At 41.2% G+C, this 19,790-nt stretch overlaps 1 protein-coding gene across 1 annotated transcript in view; it reads right to left on the bottom strand.

Annotated features, from left to right (window-relative positions):
* Positions 1-417: 417 nt before the first annotated feature.
* LOC109879469 (pleiotrophin-A-like) overlaps positions 418-19,790 on the bottom strand; it is a 46,194-nt gene continuing 26,821 nt past the window's right edge. The window contains exons 2-5 of the mRNA XM_031797338.1: positions 13,352-13,446; positions 12,850-13,023; positions 9,441-9,602; positions 418-2,415 (exon numbers count right to left, since the gene is read on the bottom strand). Coding sequence (XP_031653198.1) covers positions 2,360-2,415; positions 9,441-9,602; positions 12,850-13,023; positions 13,352-13,445 — 486 coding nt within the window. The 5' untranslated portion in view covers position 13,446 and the 3' untranslated portion in view covers positions 418-2,359. The remainder of the gene's footprint in view (positions 2,416-9,440; positions 9,603-12,849; positions 13,024-13,351; positions 13,447-19,790) is intronic.

The raw sequence follows: 19,790 nt of genomic DNA, 5'->3' as shown, positions 1-19,790 counted from the left end.
ACATTTTGTACCACGTTTTATAAAGCTATATCTATTATATTGTTGTACAAAATCTAGAATTGAACAGTGTATCAGTATGTGTTAGATGAGTACTGCATCCAGACTGAACATGTGTTTATTGGAGTGACAATATTATGGTGGGAAAGAAAGAATCATCGTTAAGTAAATGAGAAAACAAATGCAATTCTGAGAGAACGGACCACTGCCGTGTGACATTTAAAACTGAACTAAAGTACACTCAACTGTCCCACTTTTTTAAAACTCTGTTGCATGTTTGGGCTTTGTGAGACTGACGATCAGCCGAAGAGGAGAATCAAGTAGTAACCTGCTGAATCTGTAGAGAAAAAAATCCATTACTGACAAACAATGAAGTGCTGATGTGTGTTCGGCATCCATTTTGTCTCAACTTGTAAATGAGTGATGAGTGAAAAGGGACACAGACTGACCGTAGGGAGAAACTGTGAGACCAGCTGCTACAACATGCAGTGTAGTATTAGAAACATCTGGACCTCTTCCAGATATCTGGGGGAATTGTTATTGAAACATATTCAAGTCTTGTCTCGAGAGAATGAACCATTTTGAACCATTGTAGGTGTGACTTCACTGAAATATCTCTTCAAATGGACAAACAGAATACAAATTATAAAAAACTATTTTGTGGAAAATATATAAACAGCAATGTACACTCTTCCAAAAGGTTCTTCAGCTGTCCCAATAGGAGAACCATTTTTGGTTCCAGGGAGAACCCTTTTTGGTTCCACATAGAACCCTGTGTGGAAAGGGTTCTACATGAAACCCAAAAGAGCCCTATCTGGAACCAAAGGGTTCTACCTGGAACCAAAAAGAGTTCTTTGAAAGGGTTCTCCTATGGGGACAGCCGAAGAACCCTTTAAAGGTTCTAGATAGCACCTTTCTTTTCTTACGAGTGTACAGGGTGTTCATTTTTCAGTTGCGTCAGTATGTAAATCGAATCATTATGCTCTCATCCACTGTGCCTCATGGCTCCTAATACGGTCGATATATTGTCTGTTTAAAACGTATGATTTGAATTGTATATATCTCTATAGTATACATGATATGTCATTTGGATGAGGTACAGTTGGAATGTACATAAGTCTACACATGTTTAATAGCTATCTGAATGTTCCCTTCCCTTCTCACCCTCCCTTGTCCTAATATGATACTCCCTCACCCCTAATGTACAGTAATAATGTTAATGATTTCCTTTGCGCCATTAGTTGATTGTTTAATAGTTCTGGACAATGAAGCTGAGTGTTAATATCACTGGCAACTCACTTATGAAGCTGTAAAATATGAACCATATTCAGTGGATTTATGGAGGCGTATTCATTTTTTAAATCAATTCAAATAAAATGTATGAAAAATGTTTCATGGCATTTTGTGTCCAGATTATTGAAATGATAGTGGTGTGGAGAAATGTATCACTTGTTAGGTCGGAATTGGAAATTGCACACATTAGGTTTATATTTAGCTTTCATATTAAGCCTCCATAACTTCATCTGAACATGTAATTACTTCAATCAAGGTGAGTAAACATCACACATATTTGGACATCATTTCAAACTTTATTTTTTTTTAAATGTAATCGATAATTAGGACAGGTCAACTCCAGTTGTAAACTACAATAACAGTTTTGCTCAGAGTTCAACTGGAGAGGGGGGGTGACTACAAAGTGAGTTATATTGCAGGAAGACCAGAACTAATACTGGACACAACCTCTTACACACTAACAACTGTACAGTACAGTAGCTAATGTATACAGTCATCTGATAAAAGTTTACATCTTTCACTGTGGATAACATTAGAAAAGGAATTTCCTTTACATCAATGAGTACTTATGTTTCTTATTAATGTATGCCCTCAAAAATTGTTAGAAAAGTTGTTAGCAATTTTGCTGTTGAGGGTACCAGCAAAATAACCTTTAAAACCCCAGTAATTGCACAAGGTTTTAACTTGACGCTGCTTTAAATCAAGACATGCAAGAAATTATTTTTTATTTGAGTGAGAATAATTTTGTCACCTCAAACAAAAAGGATGTTATGTAATATTACCAAAAATCCAATATATTTTGTTTTTCCAACAATGACCCTGAAAAATTTTAAGCTAAGCATTTTAGTAAGAAATGCTTAATTTGTATTATTCACACAGAGTATTAAATCCCCTACAAGATTTTCCTATGAGAAATTAGGAAAGAAATACATTTTATCACTACTATCCAACTCTTTGTTGTGTAGCTGCTACAGGCCCCTATAAACCTACAGGACAAACAAATAGGAACCATGCTGAGATAGGGCAGTATAAGCATCAACTTCCACTTCCTGCTTCCTATGATGCACCACTAATCCATCGGGGTGCGCTCCCTCTTCTTCCCCTCCCGCTTCGGCTTCTTGGCATCTGCAAAAACAGGTGGGCATCAGGTTAGAATCTACATGCATACTGTCACTTACCCTGCAGTCAGGTTTTTGAAGATCATAACCTGCCTTTCAGACAGTCTTCCATGAAAAGTGAATTTGCCAGTTTTCTAGATATCATGAACCATTTGGGTTTTAGTAGAACTTGTCATTGGTCATCAAACAGGGAATATCTTTTGCTATTTTTATTTGGGCCTTAACTTGCACTCCACTTCAAGATCCTGTCTCACTCATTCATTCCCTGGATGTGTTGTTAACCCTACCACAGGTTTACTGTGCATGGGGACAAACATGAAAAGTGCTTTATCATCGTCCCACAAGAGTGGCTTTAATACCTGGCAGCCGTGACAGGAACCACAGTCCATACCCCAGTCTCTGGTCTGATGAACAGGAGTAACATACCCCAGTCTCTGGTCTGATGAACAGGAGCAACATACCCCAGTCTCTGGTCTGATGAACGGGAGTAACATACCCCAGTCTCTGGTCTGATGAACGGGAGTAACATACCCCAGTCTCTGGTCTGATGAACAGGAGCAACATACCCCAGTCTCTGGTCTGATGAACAGGAGCAACATACCCCAGTCTCTGGTCTGATGAACAGGAGCAACATAACCCCCCCCCCCACACACACACACACACACACACACACACATACACCCCATGCATATATTTTGCTATCTATCCATCCATCCATCTGTCTATCTGTCTGCTTGTCTATCTGTCTGCTTGTCTGTCTGTCTGTCTGTCTGTCTGTCTGTCTGTCTGTCTGTCTGTCTGTCTGTCTGTCTGTCTGTCTGTCTGTCTGTCTGTCTGTCTGTCTGTCTGTCTGTCTGTCTGTCTGTCTGTCTGTCTGTCTGTCTGTCTGTCTGTCTGTATGTCTGTGTGTGTGTGTGTGTGTGTGTGTGTGTGTGTGTGTGTGTGTGTGTGTGTGTGTGTGTGTGTGTGTGTGTGTGTGTGTGTGTGTGTGTGTGTGTGTGTGTTTAGAAGAGCGTGAGGGGGAAAGTAAACAACAAGGAAAAGGCAGGACTCATCTATAGTCTGTTTCCCCCAGGAGTTCCTATCATTGTAGATTACAGGGTGGGATGTTGTTGGTGGGCGGTAACAGACGAGGATGTCAACTGGCTAATCAACACCTGTTTGTTTTGTACCTGATCTAAAGCAAGTTCCCACCTGCCACTAATTTAAGATCCTCCCACGTCAGTTTGTTGATGAAAGCCTTTGCCACCCTCTCCAGCTAATCTGAGAAAAACGTCCTCAACATAAACAAACACTCCATCAATACTACTGTACGTTGCTGCTCCACTGCAACATATTAGAACGATTCAAACTGGATTTAAATTTACAGCACATTAATCGATCTATTCACCACCAATGCAGCATTAGCCAATATACTGTACCAAGCCATGTCATGTACAGTACAATAAGCCATCAGCATTAAACAGTAACAAAGTCATGAAAACATTGAGGAATCCTTTGCTTATCCTTCACATGCCCTTTAATAATCTATGTGAAACATCCGATCAGCAGTGGAGCATTAATGTGAAGAATGTGATGATAATCAGCATATAAACTATTGTAAATCATCCCGATGCTAATCTTTAATCCCTGATAAACAAACAATGCAATCCATCGGTAAATACAGAAGTAATGATTCCTTACTTGTATAGAATTGCCAAATCATTAATAAGTGGGTATAAATGAACCCGTTGTAAGGGTCGATATGCCTCAGGCCAATGTACAGACCTAGAGATGACTCATGAATCGCAAGTGTCTAACTGATTGATGATAGCCTACCAGATGTTGTCTGTGCTACTAACTTGCATAATGTGTGTGCAATCACTTGAATCCTCCTCAAATATAATGCTGACGTCAATGCCCCAGGGACCTGCTATCTAATCTATACATTTCTCATAAGCATACGTGTTGCGGACAAGCCTAGAGAGTTCTGTGAGTTTGGAGATTGGGACGTGGGTGTTTATACAAATCCACAGAAAATTGCTCCTCGCTCCATTTGTTTGGCCGGTTTTAATTTGTTTAACTGTGTTTTTGCCTGTGCCTTTGTAAGCACATTTGGTTCCCTAGGGAGACAGAGAGAATCACATTCCCTCTGCGAGCCCCGTCTGTGAGATTGGAGCTCTCGCCATGCCGGAGTGCTTTCTGCTGCATAGACACATTACTGTGTACTCTATCCGCTCTCATTTCTGCCACCGCACTTTTGACACAGACTCATAATAATCAGAGCGGCTCGGAGAGAATGTGTTTTGAACCGGGATGCCATGAAACAGGCTGAGTGCAATAAAACTGAATTCTGTGTCTGAATGGGCTGTCTTGTACACAGAGACACAACAACACAGCCCTTCTCAGGGGAATGATAAACCGTAAAACAACTCCTCGACGGCAGCCGCAGGGTTTTCATCACTATAAAGCCTTTTGTTTCCCCCTAAATCATCTCTGACATTCTCCGCTCCCCACTGTGGCTCCCCTGCTCATTCTTCTGAGTAAGGAGGGAGGAGAATAGGAGAATTCTACAGGTATTCATAATGTTTCATTTCTGCTTCATTTCGGTCACTCTCTGTTTTCCAGCCTTTCCGTTTCATTCCGTGGGGCCCGTCTCTACCTGAGGTTAGACAAGGGAGAAGCTGACATTGAATCTCAGATCGCTCCCTCGCTGCTTCGCAGCATTGTCTCCTCAAGACTATGGGCCTGACATATGTTTTCTCCATTGCTCCTGGCAGCAGCAGACAAGGTGGCTGTTTAGAATTGTAAATATGACTGGGTGGATATGGTGGCCCCAGCCGGAAGTGAGATAGTCCCTCGCTCTGTAGCCGGGGTTCATTACAAGTCCTCTGATCCCTCCTCTGTGACTCTGCCTGGCCTGGAATCCCCTTCCAACACACACAAACACACACAGAGGCAAGCGCACACACACACACACACACACTAACACACACACACACACACACATTGTCAGCTTCTGTTTCCCAGTAACCCTTTAGCTTACCAGGGCTTATCTGTCAAATGGCAGACATGGGAAATCATACTCTCAGATAGCAGGTCTTTCTTTTCAACTCTCTCCATTCTTCTTCTCCACTGTCATCCCTCCCTCCTTTCACACTGTGGTTCTCACCCTCCCCAGGGCAGTAGGCCTGACTTAAAACAGGACTGGCCTCCATCACACAGGATTCATTTGGGAGTATATGATCATTCATATAGGTACAGTGCTATACAGTCCTGCTCATGTGCTTGCGCGCACGCGCACACACACACACACACACACACACACACACACACACTGTACAGAGATTACCATTAAATGTTATTCACTGCAGAAATAATGTTAATTCTGTGTGTCACCTTGCTATTTCTGTCACTGAAATACATGTGCACCGAAAAAATACACCAACACAAATATGCTTTTAATTTGGATCAGATTCCTTGCACGTGACATCCTAAATAGGCTTTGCTCAGCTTATGTGTAAAGATATTGTAGTTTTTTCGAGAACCATTACCCAAGCCAGGGGTTCCACTCCACTGTCAATCTGACATGTTTTTTCCGTCACAGTGAGAGTCTTACAGTCTTACCAGCTTTTTAGCCTTTTGATTTCCCCAACTCCCAGGTTATTAGGAGGCGAGGGAAACTTGAATTGAACCCAAAATCACAGTCAGATTGACAGGAGTGTTTTTCTCTGTCCTCAAGCAGGAAAACTGTCTTAACTGTAAGCAGCCTGTCTGAAACACAATGAGGCTCTGGTCCAGTCGCTCCTGGAGATTCTGTTCTGTTCTGGCACACCCTCTCATACAGCAGATTACTGCTGCCAAATCTCCCCTTATTCCAGTTTCACACTCTCAACATATCACCACAGTAGCCTACTTCTAAAAACGCAGTCAGATTGGACACAATGTACACACTAGCACCATGAGTACTTTACCGGCAACATCATGCAGCATTCATTCTATTTTTAAACAACTTCTGCTCTCACTTGATTGGTTTTAACAGTGGGAGTCATCAGCTAAATAATAGACAAGTGGGAGTCGTTAATAAAGCCTTTATGTGGGAAAATAGATGAAAATCTGTGTGTTGTCTTCTACATGTTGGAAACATTCTGTCACTGTATTAATGATGGAGCATTGAACTAAAGTATTCATCTGGTTTGCTTTTGGAACATTTTGTCATGTTTGGACATGAGGTCTTATAACAAACTGAATGGCAAAGAATGTCTTATGTTAAACACGGTTTGATGAATGATGAATGGCAATGTTCATCAGCGCATTGAATGAAGTAGTTAGACAAACAGGGCTAACTGTGGCTGACCTAAATATTGAATATGCAATTTAATTGATATCAAAATATTATTGTTCTATTAAGATACTCATCTAGTTCATTGTATCAGACAGGTGATATGAACCAAGACTAAATACATTAGGAATCTATAATGTCTGTTGGGCGAAATGCCAACTAAAACCATCATCTGCAATCCTCCATGTCATGTCCTGTGATCAGTAGTTCTGTTTGGACTAACTCACATGACCATCTCAGTCTCACTGCTTTCCATAATTGAAAGAGAAAAATCGATGTTTCTTGACGTCTCCTATTGTCTTCTTTAAATGGGTGAGTCTAGACATCTACTGGCAGTTACTGAGAGAATGCAGCATTACATTTTCATACTTGACTGCTCAATACTTGTATTTACCTTAGTTCACCCGAGTTGAAGACTTATAGAAATCACTCCCACTGAACATTTTAGGCTCAGTGAAGGGACTAATTCCACCATAGTGGAGCTGGATTAAACATGAATCTCTGACAAGTCCAGCACTATCGCAGAATGAATCATTCAGAGGATGTGGAGTCTTCAGCAGGATGTCATCGGTGTGAGCTGTGAAAGTACTGCCAAATAATATGCTAATAAATATACGTTAGCAAGGTTAAAGGATGTAAAAAGTGGACTAAAAGTGTCAACGTGCTTTAAATATGAAGCATAAAAGGAGCAGGTGAAAATGGTCCTTTTCTGACGGTTTAATTACCCAAACGTAATATCATCTTCCAACGCTTCCGCACATTTATGGAGATTCACTCTCCAATGTATTGACTATTGTGTTTAAAATGGATCCTTTAACTTTGTGTTTTGTCCTCTCCAACCATGTACAGTACCAGTCAAAAGTTTGGACACACCTACTTATTCAAGGGTTTTTCTTCATTTGGACTATTTTCCACATTGTAGAATAATAGTGAAGCCATTAAAACTATGAAATAATACATATGGAATCATGTAGTAACCAAAAAAAGTGTTAAACAAATCAAAATATATTTTATATTTGTGATTCTTCAAAGTAGCCACCCTTTGCCTTGATGACAGCTTTGCATTCTCTCAACCAGCTTCATGAGGTAGTCACCTGGAATGCATTTCAATTAACAAGTGTGCCTTGTTAAAAGTTAATTTGTTGAATTTCTTTCCTTCTTAATGCATTTGAGCCAATCTGTTGTGCTGTGACAAGGTAGGGGTGGTATACAGAAGATATAACTATTTGGTAAAAGACCAAGTCTATATTATGGCAAAACAACACAAATAAGCAAAGAGAAACGAAAGTCCATCATTACTTCAAGGTCAGTCAATACGGAACATTTCAAGACTTTGAAAGTTTCTTCAAGCACATTCGCAAAAACCATCAAGCGCTGTGATAAAACTGTCTCTCATGAGGACCGCCACAGGAGAGGAAGACCCAGTTACCTCTGCTGCAGTGGATAAGGGCTCCCGAGTGGCACAGAGTCTAAGGCACTGCATCTCAGTGCAAGAGGCGTCATTATATACCCTGGTTTGATCCCGGGCTGTATCACAACCGGCCGTGATCGTGAGTCCCATAGGGTGGCGCCCAGCATTATCCAGGTTAAGGGAGGGTTTGGCCAGGGTAGGCCATCATTGTAAAATAAGAATTTGTTGTTAACTGACATGCCTAGCTAAATAAAGGTTCAATTAAAAAATACAAAAACAATAATAATATGTTAATTATTACCAGCCTCAGAAATTGCAGCCCAAATAAATGCAGACACATCTCAACATCAGAAACAACAGACAGACACACAAGTAACAGACACATCTCAGCATCAACTGTTCAGAGGAGACTGCTTGAATCAGGCCTTCATGGTTGAATTTCTGCAAAGATACCATTACTAAAGGACCCAAATAAAATAATAATAAGAGACTTGCTTGGGCCAAGAAACACGAGCAATGGACATTAGACCTGTGGAAATCTGTCCTTTGGTCTGATGCATTCTGCAGCGACACGCCATCCCATCTGGTTTGTGCTTAGTGGGACTATCATTTGTTTTCAACAGGACAATGACCTAACACACCTTCAGGCTGTGTAAAGGCTATTTGACCAAGAAGGAGAGTGATGGAGTGCTGCATCAGATGACCTGGCCTCCACAATCACCCGACCTCAACCCAATTGAGATGGTTTGGGATGAGTTGGACCGCAGAGTGAAGGAAAAGCCGCCAACAAAAGCAGCTCAGTATATGTGGTAACTCCATCAAGACTGTTGGAAAAGCATTCCAAATGAAGCTGGTTGAGAGAATGCGTGTGCAAAGCTGCCATCAAGGCAAAGCGTAGCTACTTTGAAGAATCTAAAATATAACAAATATTTTGATTTGTTTAACACATTTTAAGGTTATTATATTATTCCATGTGTTATTTCATAGTGTTTATGTCTTCACTATTATTGTACAATGTAGAAAATAGTCAAAATAAAGAAAAACCCTTGAATGAGTAGGTGTGTCCAAACCTTTGACTGGCACTGTAAATATATTTTTAGCCTAGTGATATATTGACTGGTACCTACACTATTTCCTGGTATTGTAAGTTAAGAATTCACCAAACACGTGTTCCCTTTGCAGTGGTTTATCTTACCATTCAAACCCCTCAGGATATACACTACTGGTAAAGACATATAGGTACTATATAAGTAAATCTATGGCTTGCTGGTATGCTCTCCGACACTCCCCCTCAGCCTACCTTGCAGCTTGGTCTTGGGGATCTTGCCGCAGGGCTTGGTGGCGCTCACTGTGTTAGGACAGGTGGCATCCATGAGAGCTCGTTTCAGCACCCCTGACCGGTTCTTCTTCCCCGTCACCATGTCACACTCTCCCCAGGCCTGGAAGTCATACTTGCATTCACCTACAGAAAGATGGTTACAACAGACATACATGTACAATGCAAAACACCCATTTTACAGGATTGTTACAGACATACCTACTGTATATACACTACCGTTCAAAAGCTTGAGGTCACTTAGAAATGCCCTTGTTTTTAACGAAAAGCACATTATTTGTCCATTAAAATAACATTAATAAATCTTCTTTGGGATCGGTGTCCCTTCCACGAGACAGTTGAGCTAACGTAGGATAATGCAATTAGCATGAGGTTGTAAGTAACAAGAACATTTCTCAGGGCATAGACATATCTGATATTGTCAGAAAGCTTAAATTATTGTTAATCTAACTGCACTGTCCAATATACAGTAGCTATTACAGTGAAATAATGCCATGCTATTGTTTGAGGAATGTGCACAATTTTGAACATGAAAAGTTATTAATAAACCAATTAGGCACATTTAGGCAGTCTCAATACAACATTTTGAACAGAAATGCAATGTTTCATTGGATCAGTCTAAAGCATTGCACATACACTGATGTCATCTAGTGGCCAAAATATAAATTGCACCTGGGCTGGAATAATACATGATGGCCTTTCTCTTGCATTTCAAAGACGATGGTACAAAGAAAATACAAAATAATGTTTTTTTCTTTGTATTGTCTTTTACCAGATCTATTGTGTGATAATCTACTACATTCCTTTCACATTTCCTTAAACTTCAACGTTGTTCCTTTCAAATGGTATCAAGAATATGCATATTCTTGCTTCAGGGCCTGAGCTACAGGCAGTTAGATTTGGGTATGTCATTTCAGGTGAAAATTGAAAAAAAGGGGGCTAATCCTTGATCAGAAATACAGTGTAGACATTGTTAATGTGTAAATGACTATTGTAGCTGTAAATGGCAGATTTTTTATGGAATATCTACATAGGCGTACAGAGGCCCATAATCAGCAACCATCACTCCAATGCCACGTTGTGTTAGCTATAATTTTAAATGGCTAATTGATCATTAGAAAACCCTTTTGCAATTATGTTAGCATAGCTGAAAACGGTTGTGCTGATTAAAGGAGTAATAAAACTGGCCTTCTTTAGACTAGTTGAGTATCTGTAGCATCAGCATTTGTGGGTTCGATTACAGGCTCAAAATGGCCAGAAACAAATAACTTTCTTCTGAAACGAAATTAAGGCTATTCCATGCAAGAAATTGCCAAGAAACTGAAAATCTCATACAACGCTGTGTATGACTCCCTTCACAGAACAGCTCCAACTGGCTCTACCATCTAGCTAATGTTAGAGTTAGCCACTTAGCCCCCTAGCTAACATTCACAACAAATTGGAATTCGTAACATATCATACTTATTGTAATTTGTAACATATCATACAAAATGGATGGACAGTCACAAATGTCACACAAATGTCACTTTAGAGAGCCTGTTAATTTCTCTATTTGGTTAGGTCAGGGTGTGATTTGGGTGGGCATTCTAGTTTTCTACTTCTTTGTTGGCCGGGTATGGTTACCAATCAGAGGCAGCTGTCTATCGTTGTCTCTGATAGGGAATCATACTTAGGCAGCCTGTTTTCCACCTGAGTTTGTGGGATCTTGTTTTTGCATAGTTGCTGTGGAGCCTGCAGAACTTGACGTTCGGTTGTATTTTTTTATTTTTTGTGTGTCATTTGAAAATAAAGTGAAATGTACGCCTACCACGCTGCACCTTGGTCTCCTTCTAACGACGGACATAACAACAAATGAATACATACCATATCATACCTGTTTGAGTGTCCCAGATTTGTAATTACTATGTTCCGTTTACCCCTAAGTCCAGGTTGCTTGTATTATGGTGATTGTAGCACCCAGAAGACATCCCATAGATTTAATACAGCTGATCAAGCAGAAAACTACATGTAATTACATTTTTCGGCCTAGAATCAGCAATTAAGACCTGGACCCTCAAGCTCAGAGAGCTGCTGTTCAGGAACATGCTTTATTTTACTGGAAAAGTTTTTACATTTTTTGTAATCCATTAAATAATCTGATCTTCTACTCAAAAACACCAGAACTGGTAATATTTGCAAAAATATTTACATTCCAACGATTCTCAGCCCCAGGACTTTCTTTATCAACCACCAACTGGTGCACCGTGTTATTAGCCAATGTATGGCTTTCCTGCCAAGACCGGATTGTCTCCTTTATGCTCCATTTTGCCCAGTTTCTCCACTCTGAAGATTCCATCTGTCTTTCCCATACACAGACAGTCTGGCATTCTCTGCCTTTCAAAGAGGGCCTCCACTCTCTCACTTTATCTTTTATTATCTTTATGGAAGGACAACATTTAAGCAGTCTACAGGTTGGATTTCATTAAGGATCTTATTTGACATTATATTCAGTCCTCCTTAAACTCCTCCCCCAAGGATGTAGGGCTGTTCCAGGAAAGGTTAGCCATGCCCCGTTCTTGTGTGTAAGAATGTGTCCGCATTCGTGTGTGTGTGTGCGTGTTTGTGTGTCTGTTTGTGTGTCTGTCATCCCTCCATCTCTCTCCCTTCCTTTTGTTGGACTCTGGCGTAGCTCCCTCTTGGCTGTGACACTCGTTTCCCTACTCCTCTCAGATAAAAGCTTGGGCCGCTGTAACCTGGCTCTGAAATCCCAGGGCACTTGGATGAGGGGAGCGGAGGGGGGGGGGGTTGACAGGACCATTGTTCTGGGAATTCTACAGGGATCTTCAAAACAGAGTGCTCTAAAAGCGTGTGCCTCTGTACCTATAATTTGGCAGTGAACACGTGTAGCATATGGGCATGTGTGAACCTTACTCCTCAGCCTGAAGTGTCCCCACTAGCGCCAGAGAATAGCTAGCTTTTCATGTGGCGCCGACTGGTAAGACACTTCAGGTGGGCGGTCACGTGTGCTAGCAAAGCACACGTGACCGCGTGAGTGTGAGCTGAATCAGGAGTAAGTGGTGCTCTATAAGCAAGTAGGGAAAGTAGCAGGAAGCCCATGCTCTTTTTGAAGATGACACACATCCCTGCTGTATACACCCAGGCTGTAATTTCCTGAACCAGGCCATCATTCTCTGGTGATGTCCATACATGAAAACTGAATTGGAAGCTAAACTGAAATCCTACTCCATTGAGTAGCAGAATGTTTTCCCCTTTAATGGACATGGATACACAACAAAAAATATGACCAAAAAAGCATGACATAAAATCCCTAGACCAGTCATGTTCGTGCTGAATTGTAAATGTGAGTCCGCTCCCCATGACCACACTCACACACCTCCAAACTGCTTCTTCCAGTTACAGGGGATCTTGCAGCGCTGGGTCTTGATGGTCTGCTTGCAGTCGGTGCCAGTGCGTGTGCCCTCCCTGGTGCCCAGGCCGCAGTCACCCTCGTTGGCCACGCACACACTCCACTGCCACTCCCCACAGTCCGACTTACGCTCCTTCTTCCCTGCAGGATCGCACACACACACCAACCTTATACTGCAGTTATGTCTGGAACATAATTATGTGGGCTGTAATTAGGCCCGTCTAGAGCTACACTACCACTGTGAAAGGTCAAAGTATTCAAATATATAAAGCACCGAGATGTGCGTCTGTCATTGTGAGTCTGCAGTGAGCCCCCTGCTTAAAGTGTATTTATGCACAAATCTGACCTGATTTGAGCTTTACATCAAATTACCATTCATACCTTGTAGCAGGTACTGTAATAGGAGATCCCCTTCCATCCACATATCAACTGTCTGTCTGACTGCAACCAATCTGCCGGGGTTTCTCACCTTGTTTCTCAGCTTTCCCCCCCTCGCCTGCTGTCACTGTGAGGACCAGGAGGGCCATGACGGCCAGAAGCGTCCAGTGCTGCTGTCCTGACATGCTAGGAGAGAGGGAGAACAGGCACTGAGGAATAACAAGTACAGCAACCTATGTAACTCTGTGGGAGACATTCCATCGAAGGCCTCCCCTTCACCACCCTCTCATTTCTTCAGACGAAGGGGCAGACCTGACAAAGAACCACAGCATGCCCCTACTTACATGTATGGTTCACAGTTACAGGTGAAGGCAAGCTCAGGCTATTTGTGGAATAAACGGTTGTTATTTGCTCCAATGGCCTGCTGTGTGCTGCACTGTGCTCGTGTCTACAGACGTGTATGATGACATGGGGAAATGATCGGCTGTCAGACAATGATACAGACAATTTGGAAATAGAAATAAACCTTTTTTTGCATGTTCTTTATGAATAGACTAATTGTTTCCCCTCCAGGCGCTCTCCGGCCTCCCAGCGGCCAAATAAAGAGAAGCACCATTCTAATCGCGGGTGCTGCTGTGCTCGGGAACTCTGGGTGGTAGAATTAGCTCATTCATTCCCTCTTTTCACTTTCCCCCTGTTTATTTTGGAGATACCCTAAAACCCACAGAAGGGGAATCAGCGTGAGATTTAAGCAATTACAGAGCATCTTGGATGCCAAAATGCTCCACTGTGCCCAGATGACTGCAAAAGGTACAGCCTGGCGGGGAAATCATTTACATTCGTCAATTTTAATTAATCATGAGCTGACATGGCTCTTACCGCCGCCCTGACGCACTTGGCCCTGTATTTTTAGTCCTCTCCAGTTTGAGACTTTGCAGAAGTTGATGCACCCCACGTCTATTAGCCATGTAGGCAAGGTGATAATCAATTTAAAAAGATGGCATTCAAACTCTCTCCTTTATTGTATTATTAACCATTATTAATAGAGTGTTCACTGGTTGAATTCACTTCTGCTCTCAGTGCATCTATATATAATGAGTCTACTCTGAGTTGAACTCATCTGAACCCTTACAGTACAGGTCTTGAACACTCAACAGTGGAAGCATACAGCATACCCACTTTAACTGAGAGGTAGAATAACATTTGATTTGATTTGAGAACCCCTTTAGACAGACTGTTTTCTTGCCAGAAGCAGTTTTGTGTCAGTCAAACTGTTCAGCCAATGGTCCATTCTTCTCTCTATTCCAAGGAAAATCTTGTTAGTCCAACAGCTTTGATCGTTTCTATAAATAGACAACCTGCGAAACCTTTAGTGTTTTCTGAAGAATTCCCCAATCGTACTCCAGGTTTGCAACCAACCCATTTTGGAAGCTACGGCATTGTGACTCTTCTCAAAGGAGAGGTCTTTCCTCTTTAATGATTCATAAGAAGTCTGCAGATGAGTTCCAGTCCAGGTCCAGGTGTAGTTGAGGAGGGCTACAGGTTAAAGGGGGATATCAACCTCCTGCAGCGTTCAGTACAGTATGTTCAGACAGCATAGTATGCTGAGGGGTAGACCACAGGGTTTCCCTCATTGCAATGGAATCAAGTGTTCCTCCTTTCACTCACTGCTGCTGTGCATCAAATATTTACACCAAATCCCTTTCTGTCTCTCAGAGCATGACAACACTTTCCATAATGGATGAATGGATTGATTCAGTACACTTGACTTTTAGATAATACATATGCATCTCCATTGTAAACTTTTACAAAATAAATAAGGATGTTTTTATTGTCACATACACCAGATAGATAGGTGCAGTGAAATGTGTTGTTTTACAGGGTCAGCCATAGTAGTACAGTGCCCCTGGACCCAATTAGGCTTAAGTGCCTTGCTCAAGGGCACATCGATTTTCCACCTTTTTGGCTCGGATATTCAAACCATCAACCTTTTGGTTACTGGCCCAACACTCTAGCTGCTGCGCCACATGCCACCCGGCTACTATCGAGTCCAATCAATAATACCTGAGTTCTCAGATACTGTACACACCATGCATACTGTACCATACCCAGGATATCGTATGATATTTAACTTGTATTCGGGGATAAAGTAACGATTTTTTTGCGGCCCTGAACCCTGTGAAAAGTCATGTGGGTTTGACTTCCTAAGGTGCTACTTCACCCGCATTGGCCCACAGTGAGATCCAAACTGGGGTAAATCATCTGACATAGTAACAGTCAGGAAACATTGAGCCAGAAGAAAAAAAGATCAACGCACCATTGATTCTTGATTCAATCCCTGTTCTGTCCACTGCTCAGGGAAAACAATTCTCACTATCCCTCCCAAAACCCATAGATAATTTCAAATTGTGGGATTTATATCTTCTCATATCACAACCAGACACCCTATAACAGTGGGATTCAAAGTTGGGGTCGTGAACCTCAAGTTGGGTGCCAAAATGGTAAATTTTTATAGATAAATATATATTTTTTAAATTAATTTACCAAACAACTAAGAGTACAGATTATTGTATTGGACAATATACAAACATTTTGATAAAGATTATTTGAAAAATACAATTTTATTGAGTGAATATATTTGTGACTATTGTCCAATGTCCTCTGTCACATAAGCCAAAGTCTTGCCTGATTATGTATTATGTGTCGATTAACACCCGTTTATTATGAAAATCACATTTATTGACTGTTATTGATGTGGGGATATTTATCATGTGGACTATATTACCTGAATGTGTATGTACCTTTTTCATACCTTTATTGAAGTTGACTGTCAATTAGGTAATTGATAGGGTTTGTGATGCATTCTGGGTAATAGGTATTGCTACAAGAAGCTTATAATTTCTTTGCTTGTTAGACAAAACATCCAGGTAACAGGTCGGCTTGTTGCCAGTTTGTGCTGAGCGATTAACCAACATATCTGTTATTGTCTATTTTTTAAACAACTAATTGACAGACATCAGTTCTATTTCATTCAGTTTTTTTCTGTGAGCTCAATTGTGAGATTGCACAGAATCTCCATGGATGAATCAGATCCAGCCTGAACTGTGCAATATAGTAGGGAGTTGTAGTTTCCAGCAGGCCAAAATTCGACATAGTACAACATGGGCGTACAACATGGTAATTAACTACAATGACCATAATCTAATTGTCCGGTCTGTGTTTCCAAAGACCGTACAGTTTGAAACTATGTATGTTTCTTTACGCCTGCTACGGAGGAGACAAGAATGCTGTATCCTGAGGGGATGTAGAGATCAGCTGTTGCTTGGCAAGGTATCTCTACCTGAAAATACATGATCAAAGGAATGATGGTTGGTATTCAGGTGTCATAAAAGCATGCATTATTTACTTTGAAGAACTACAAAATAGTGATTTTTGTCAGACAGCATAGGCAGCAGCTCTATAGCGATTAGATGATGACTTGGAATTAATTAAGTGTCACGCCCTGGCCTTAGTATTTGGTGTTTTCTTTATTATTTTGGTCAGGCCAGGGTGTGACATGGGTGATTTATGTGTCTTGTCTTGTCTAGGGGTTTATTAGATTTATGGGGTTGTGTTTAGTAGAGTTGTCTAGGAAAGTCTATAGTTGCCTGGAGTGGTTCTCAATCAGAGGCAGGTGTTTATTGTTGTCTCTGATTGGGAACCATATTTGGGCAGCCATATTCTTTGGGTATTTCATGGGTGATTGTTCCTGTCTCTGTGTTTGTTGCACCAGATAGGGCTGTTTCGGTTTTTCACGTTTCTTGTTTTGTATATTTTTCATCTTTCATTAAAGATGTATAAAGATAACCATGCTGCATTTTGGTCCTCTCTTTCACCAGAAGAAAACCGTAACATTAAGAAAGTAATCAAATAAAACTAATATAATATACACAAGAATTGAATTATTTTATTAAAGTAAACTAATGTGAATAAATGATGGTTAATAAGTGATAAGCAGTAATGGGCATCACTACCATCATGGGACTTTTCATTGTTTTATTCTGTGTTGTTACAGCCTTCAACACAAATAATCGAAACCGAAATAGAAAACCTTTCATTTTTAATGTAACCGAAACCGACCGCAAAATGCACTAATGGTTCAGCACTCCTGCCAAGTTTACAGGAATGATTGAAGCCATTTATTTGATTCCCGTCTGTAGATCTGAGTTGTTGCAAAAACAAAATCCATGATCAACTTCACAGTATTTATTGGGTACTTTTCATTTCAATTAGAATTGAAGGTTATTTGTTGAAGTAAAAAATGTAAATGTACCGCTTTTAATGTTGTCGTTAGATTTGAGGTGGGGTGGGTCGTGAGAAATTATTGTGAAAAAAGTAGGGTCCCCAGAAATTCTGGTGTGGAAAAAATGGGGTCCAAGCTGAAAAAGTTTGAATACCACTGGAAGCCAAATGAGAAGGCCTAATACGATGAGTCATCACTCCTATCTGTCACAATGAAGTGGGATTCTTTCCTGTGGCGCAGCGGGGAGGATCACAGTGTGGAGTGCTGGGTAGGCGTGTGAGGCTCAACCCCAACCACTCCGTTAGAGGAGGACGACATGGCTTAGGGACCACAGGAGAACATGCGTTCACCAGCTGCCAAGCAGGCGGGTGCACCTCAGTCCTCCTCAGCCCTCGACAGAAACACTGTGGCAGACACAGTCCATGAGCCAGGCAGAATTAGTCCTATCAAACACTCCATTTCCCCATTGATCTGTGAACAGCGGTGGTGGCGTTCAGATAGGGAAGCAATGGAGGATAGCTAGCTAGACGCTGGGCCTGAAATCGATGGGCCCTCAATGAAGCACTCCAGGGCTATGCACAAAAGGCTGTGCCACTCAGAGGCCAAGACGAGCCCTGGAACTCACCACAAACTCCTTCACCTCCATTCCCGCTCCACTCCCTCTCTCATTGATACTGCTTCCATAGTTAAAGCCTCTATTCATATTATCTATTCATATTATCTGATCCTTTCAGTAGCATTTGAACCAAAGGAACGGAGGCAATAAAGTGTTTAGCCGTGGAAGAAAAGAGCCGTTAAAATGAATAAATTAAAAGACGGTAGAAAGAGAAACGACTGGAGGATATTAGCTTTCTAAAGTTACATGCAAAATATTGGACCACAGTTATCCTCCAAAGAATGAAAATGTACACTTGATCTTTTTTTCATGTTTGAATATTATGAACGGAATAGATGATATGGTAATCCAACCATTACAACTCTCTACTGGTATGATGGACGGAAATATCCTAACAAATGAGGGGGATAAAGAAAAGAAAACCTGCATTGAATTCTATCCTCCTAAAGGCTCAGAGGCAAATCCCCATTTTCTTAAACCAGCAAGAATTAAATTATACATAGAGCGTATTTAGAGATAAGTGTAGCCTTTCAAAGCAGGTTAGGTTCAAATAAACCTTCCGCTGTTCATCCAACCTCAGCCGCTCACAGATTACGAAAACAAATAGGCCTAACAGGGAGCAGTAACTCCCTCCCTTCCCTGTCCTATGCCTAGAATTGTTGTCGCAAAATGTTATGCGTACATGACAATACTCTGTTATCTTAGTGAGAAGGTGACCGACAATAACAGTGCAACGGTATTTATGTAGGCTAGAGAGATGTCTATCAATGCCACTAAACCAGGGTGTAAAACCTAGTTCTGGAAGTGACATTTGTCAGATCACAGCGTCCTATAACTGGCTGGTCACCTGGCGGGTTTATATACTCCTTAAGACGTCGTTGTGATATCTTATTACCTAGCAATAGAAAAGGTACAACAACCTCTAATGCCCGGTACAGGGCTATGAGAGGGCCAGGAGTCTTTCCTGACTTTGTGAGAAACTCCAGGCCTTAGTAAGATCAGGTCATCACGTCACTTTCGATGAGGTGACCCTAGTTTAAAGCGTGATGCCAAGCTATCTCAAAAGATCACGATTCACTTGTTGGTTAAGCTATTACTTTCTGTTGACTCTTATTGAAAGGGGAAATGAAGTTTGAGTATTTTTCTATTTGTCCTTGGGGAAAGTAGCATGGATATACACCTTTGAGGTGTTTTAGGTCTATTTTAGAGAAGCAGAAAAATGCTTCATCCAGACACACAGTACATTAAAAGGATGTTTCTTGTTGAGTGTTTGCCTGTTTGTGTTTCATCATCACACCTTAAGATACATTTCTAAACAGATGAAAAACATATTGACTACGGAGTGCAGTGAAAGACTGGTTGCAAACACAGCCACCAGGTATACAGTATGACCGGAACAACAGTATGACCGGAACAACAGTATGACCGGAACAACATAACAAAGTTCACAAAACCCCAGGAAAACATATTACTGTATTGCTAGATATTGCTGCACTGTTGGAGCTAAGAGAGAGAGTCAAAGTCATGGTTAACAAACCTCCACCAGCCATAGGAAGAGAGTTAAAGTCATGCTAAACAAACCTCCACCAGCCAGAGGAAGAGTGTCAACGTCATGGTTAACAAACCTCCACC

The sequence above is a fragment of the Oncorhynchus kisutch genome, linkage group LG19, assembly GCF_002021735.2.
Source record: "Oncorhynchus kisutch isolate 150728-3 linkage group LG19, Okis_V2, whole genome shotgun sequence".
Taxonomy (NCBI): domain Eukaryota; kingdom Metazoa; phylum Chordata; class Actinopteri; order Salmoniformes; family Salmonidae; genus Oncorhynchus; species Oncorhynchus kisutch.
This window is presented reverse-complemented; position numbering and strand designations above follow the sequence as displayed.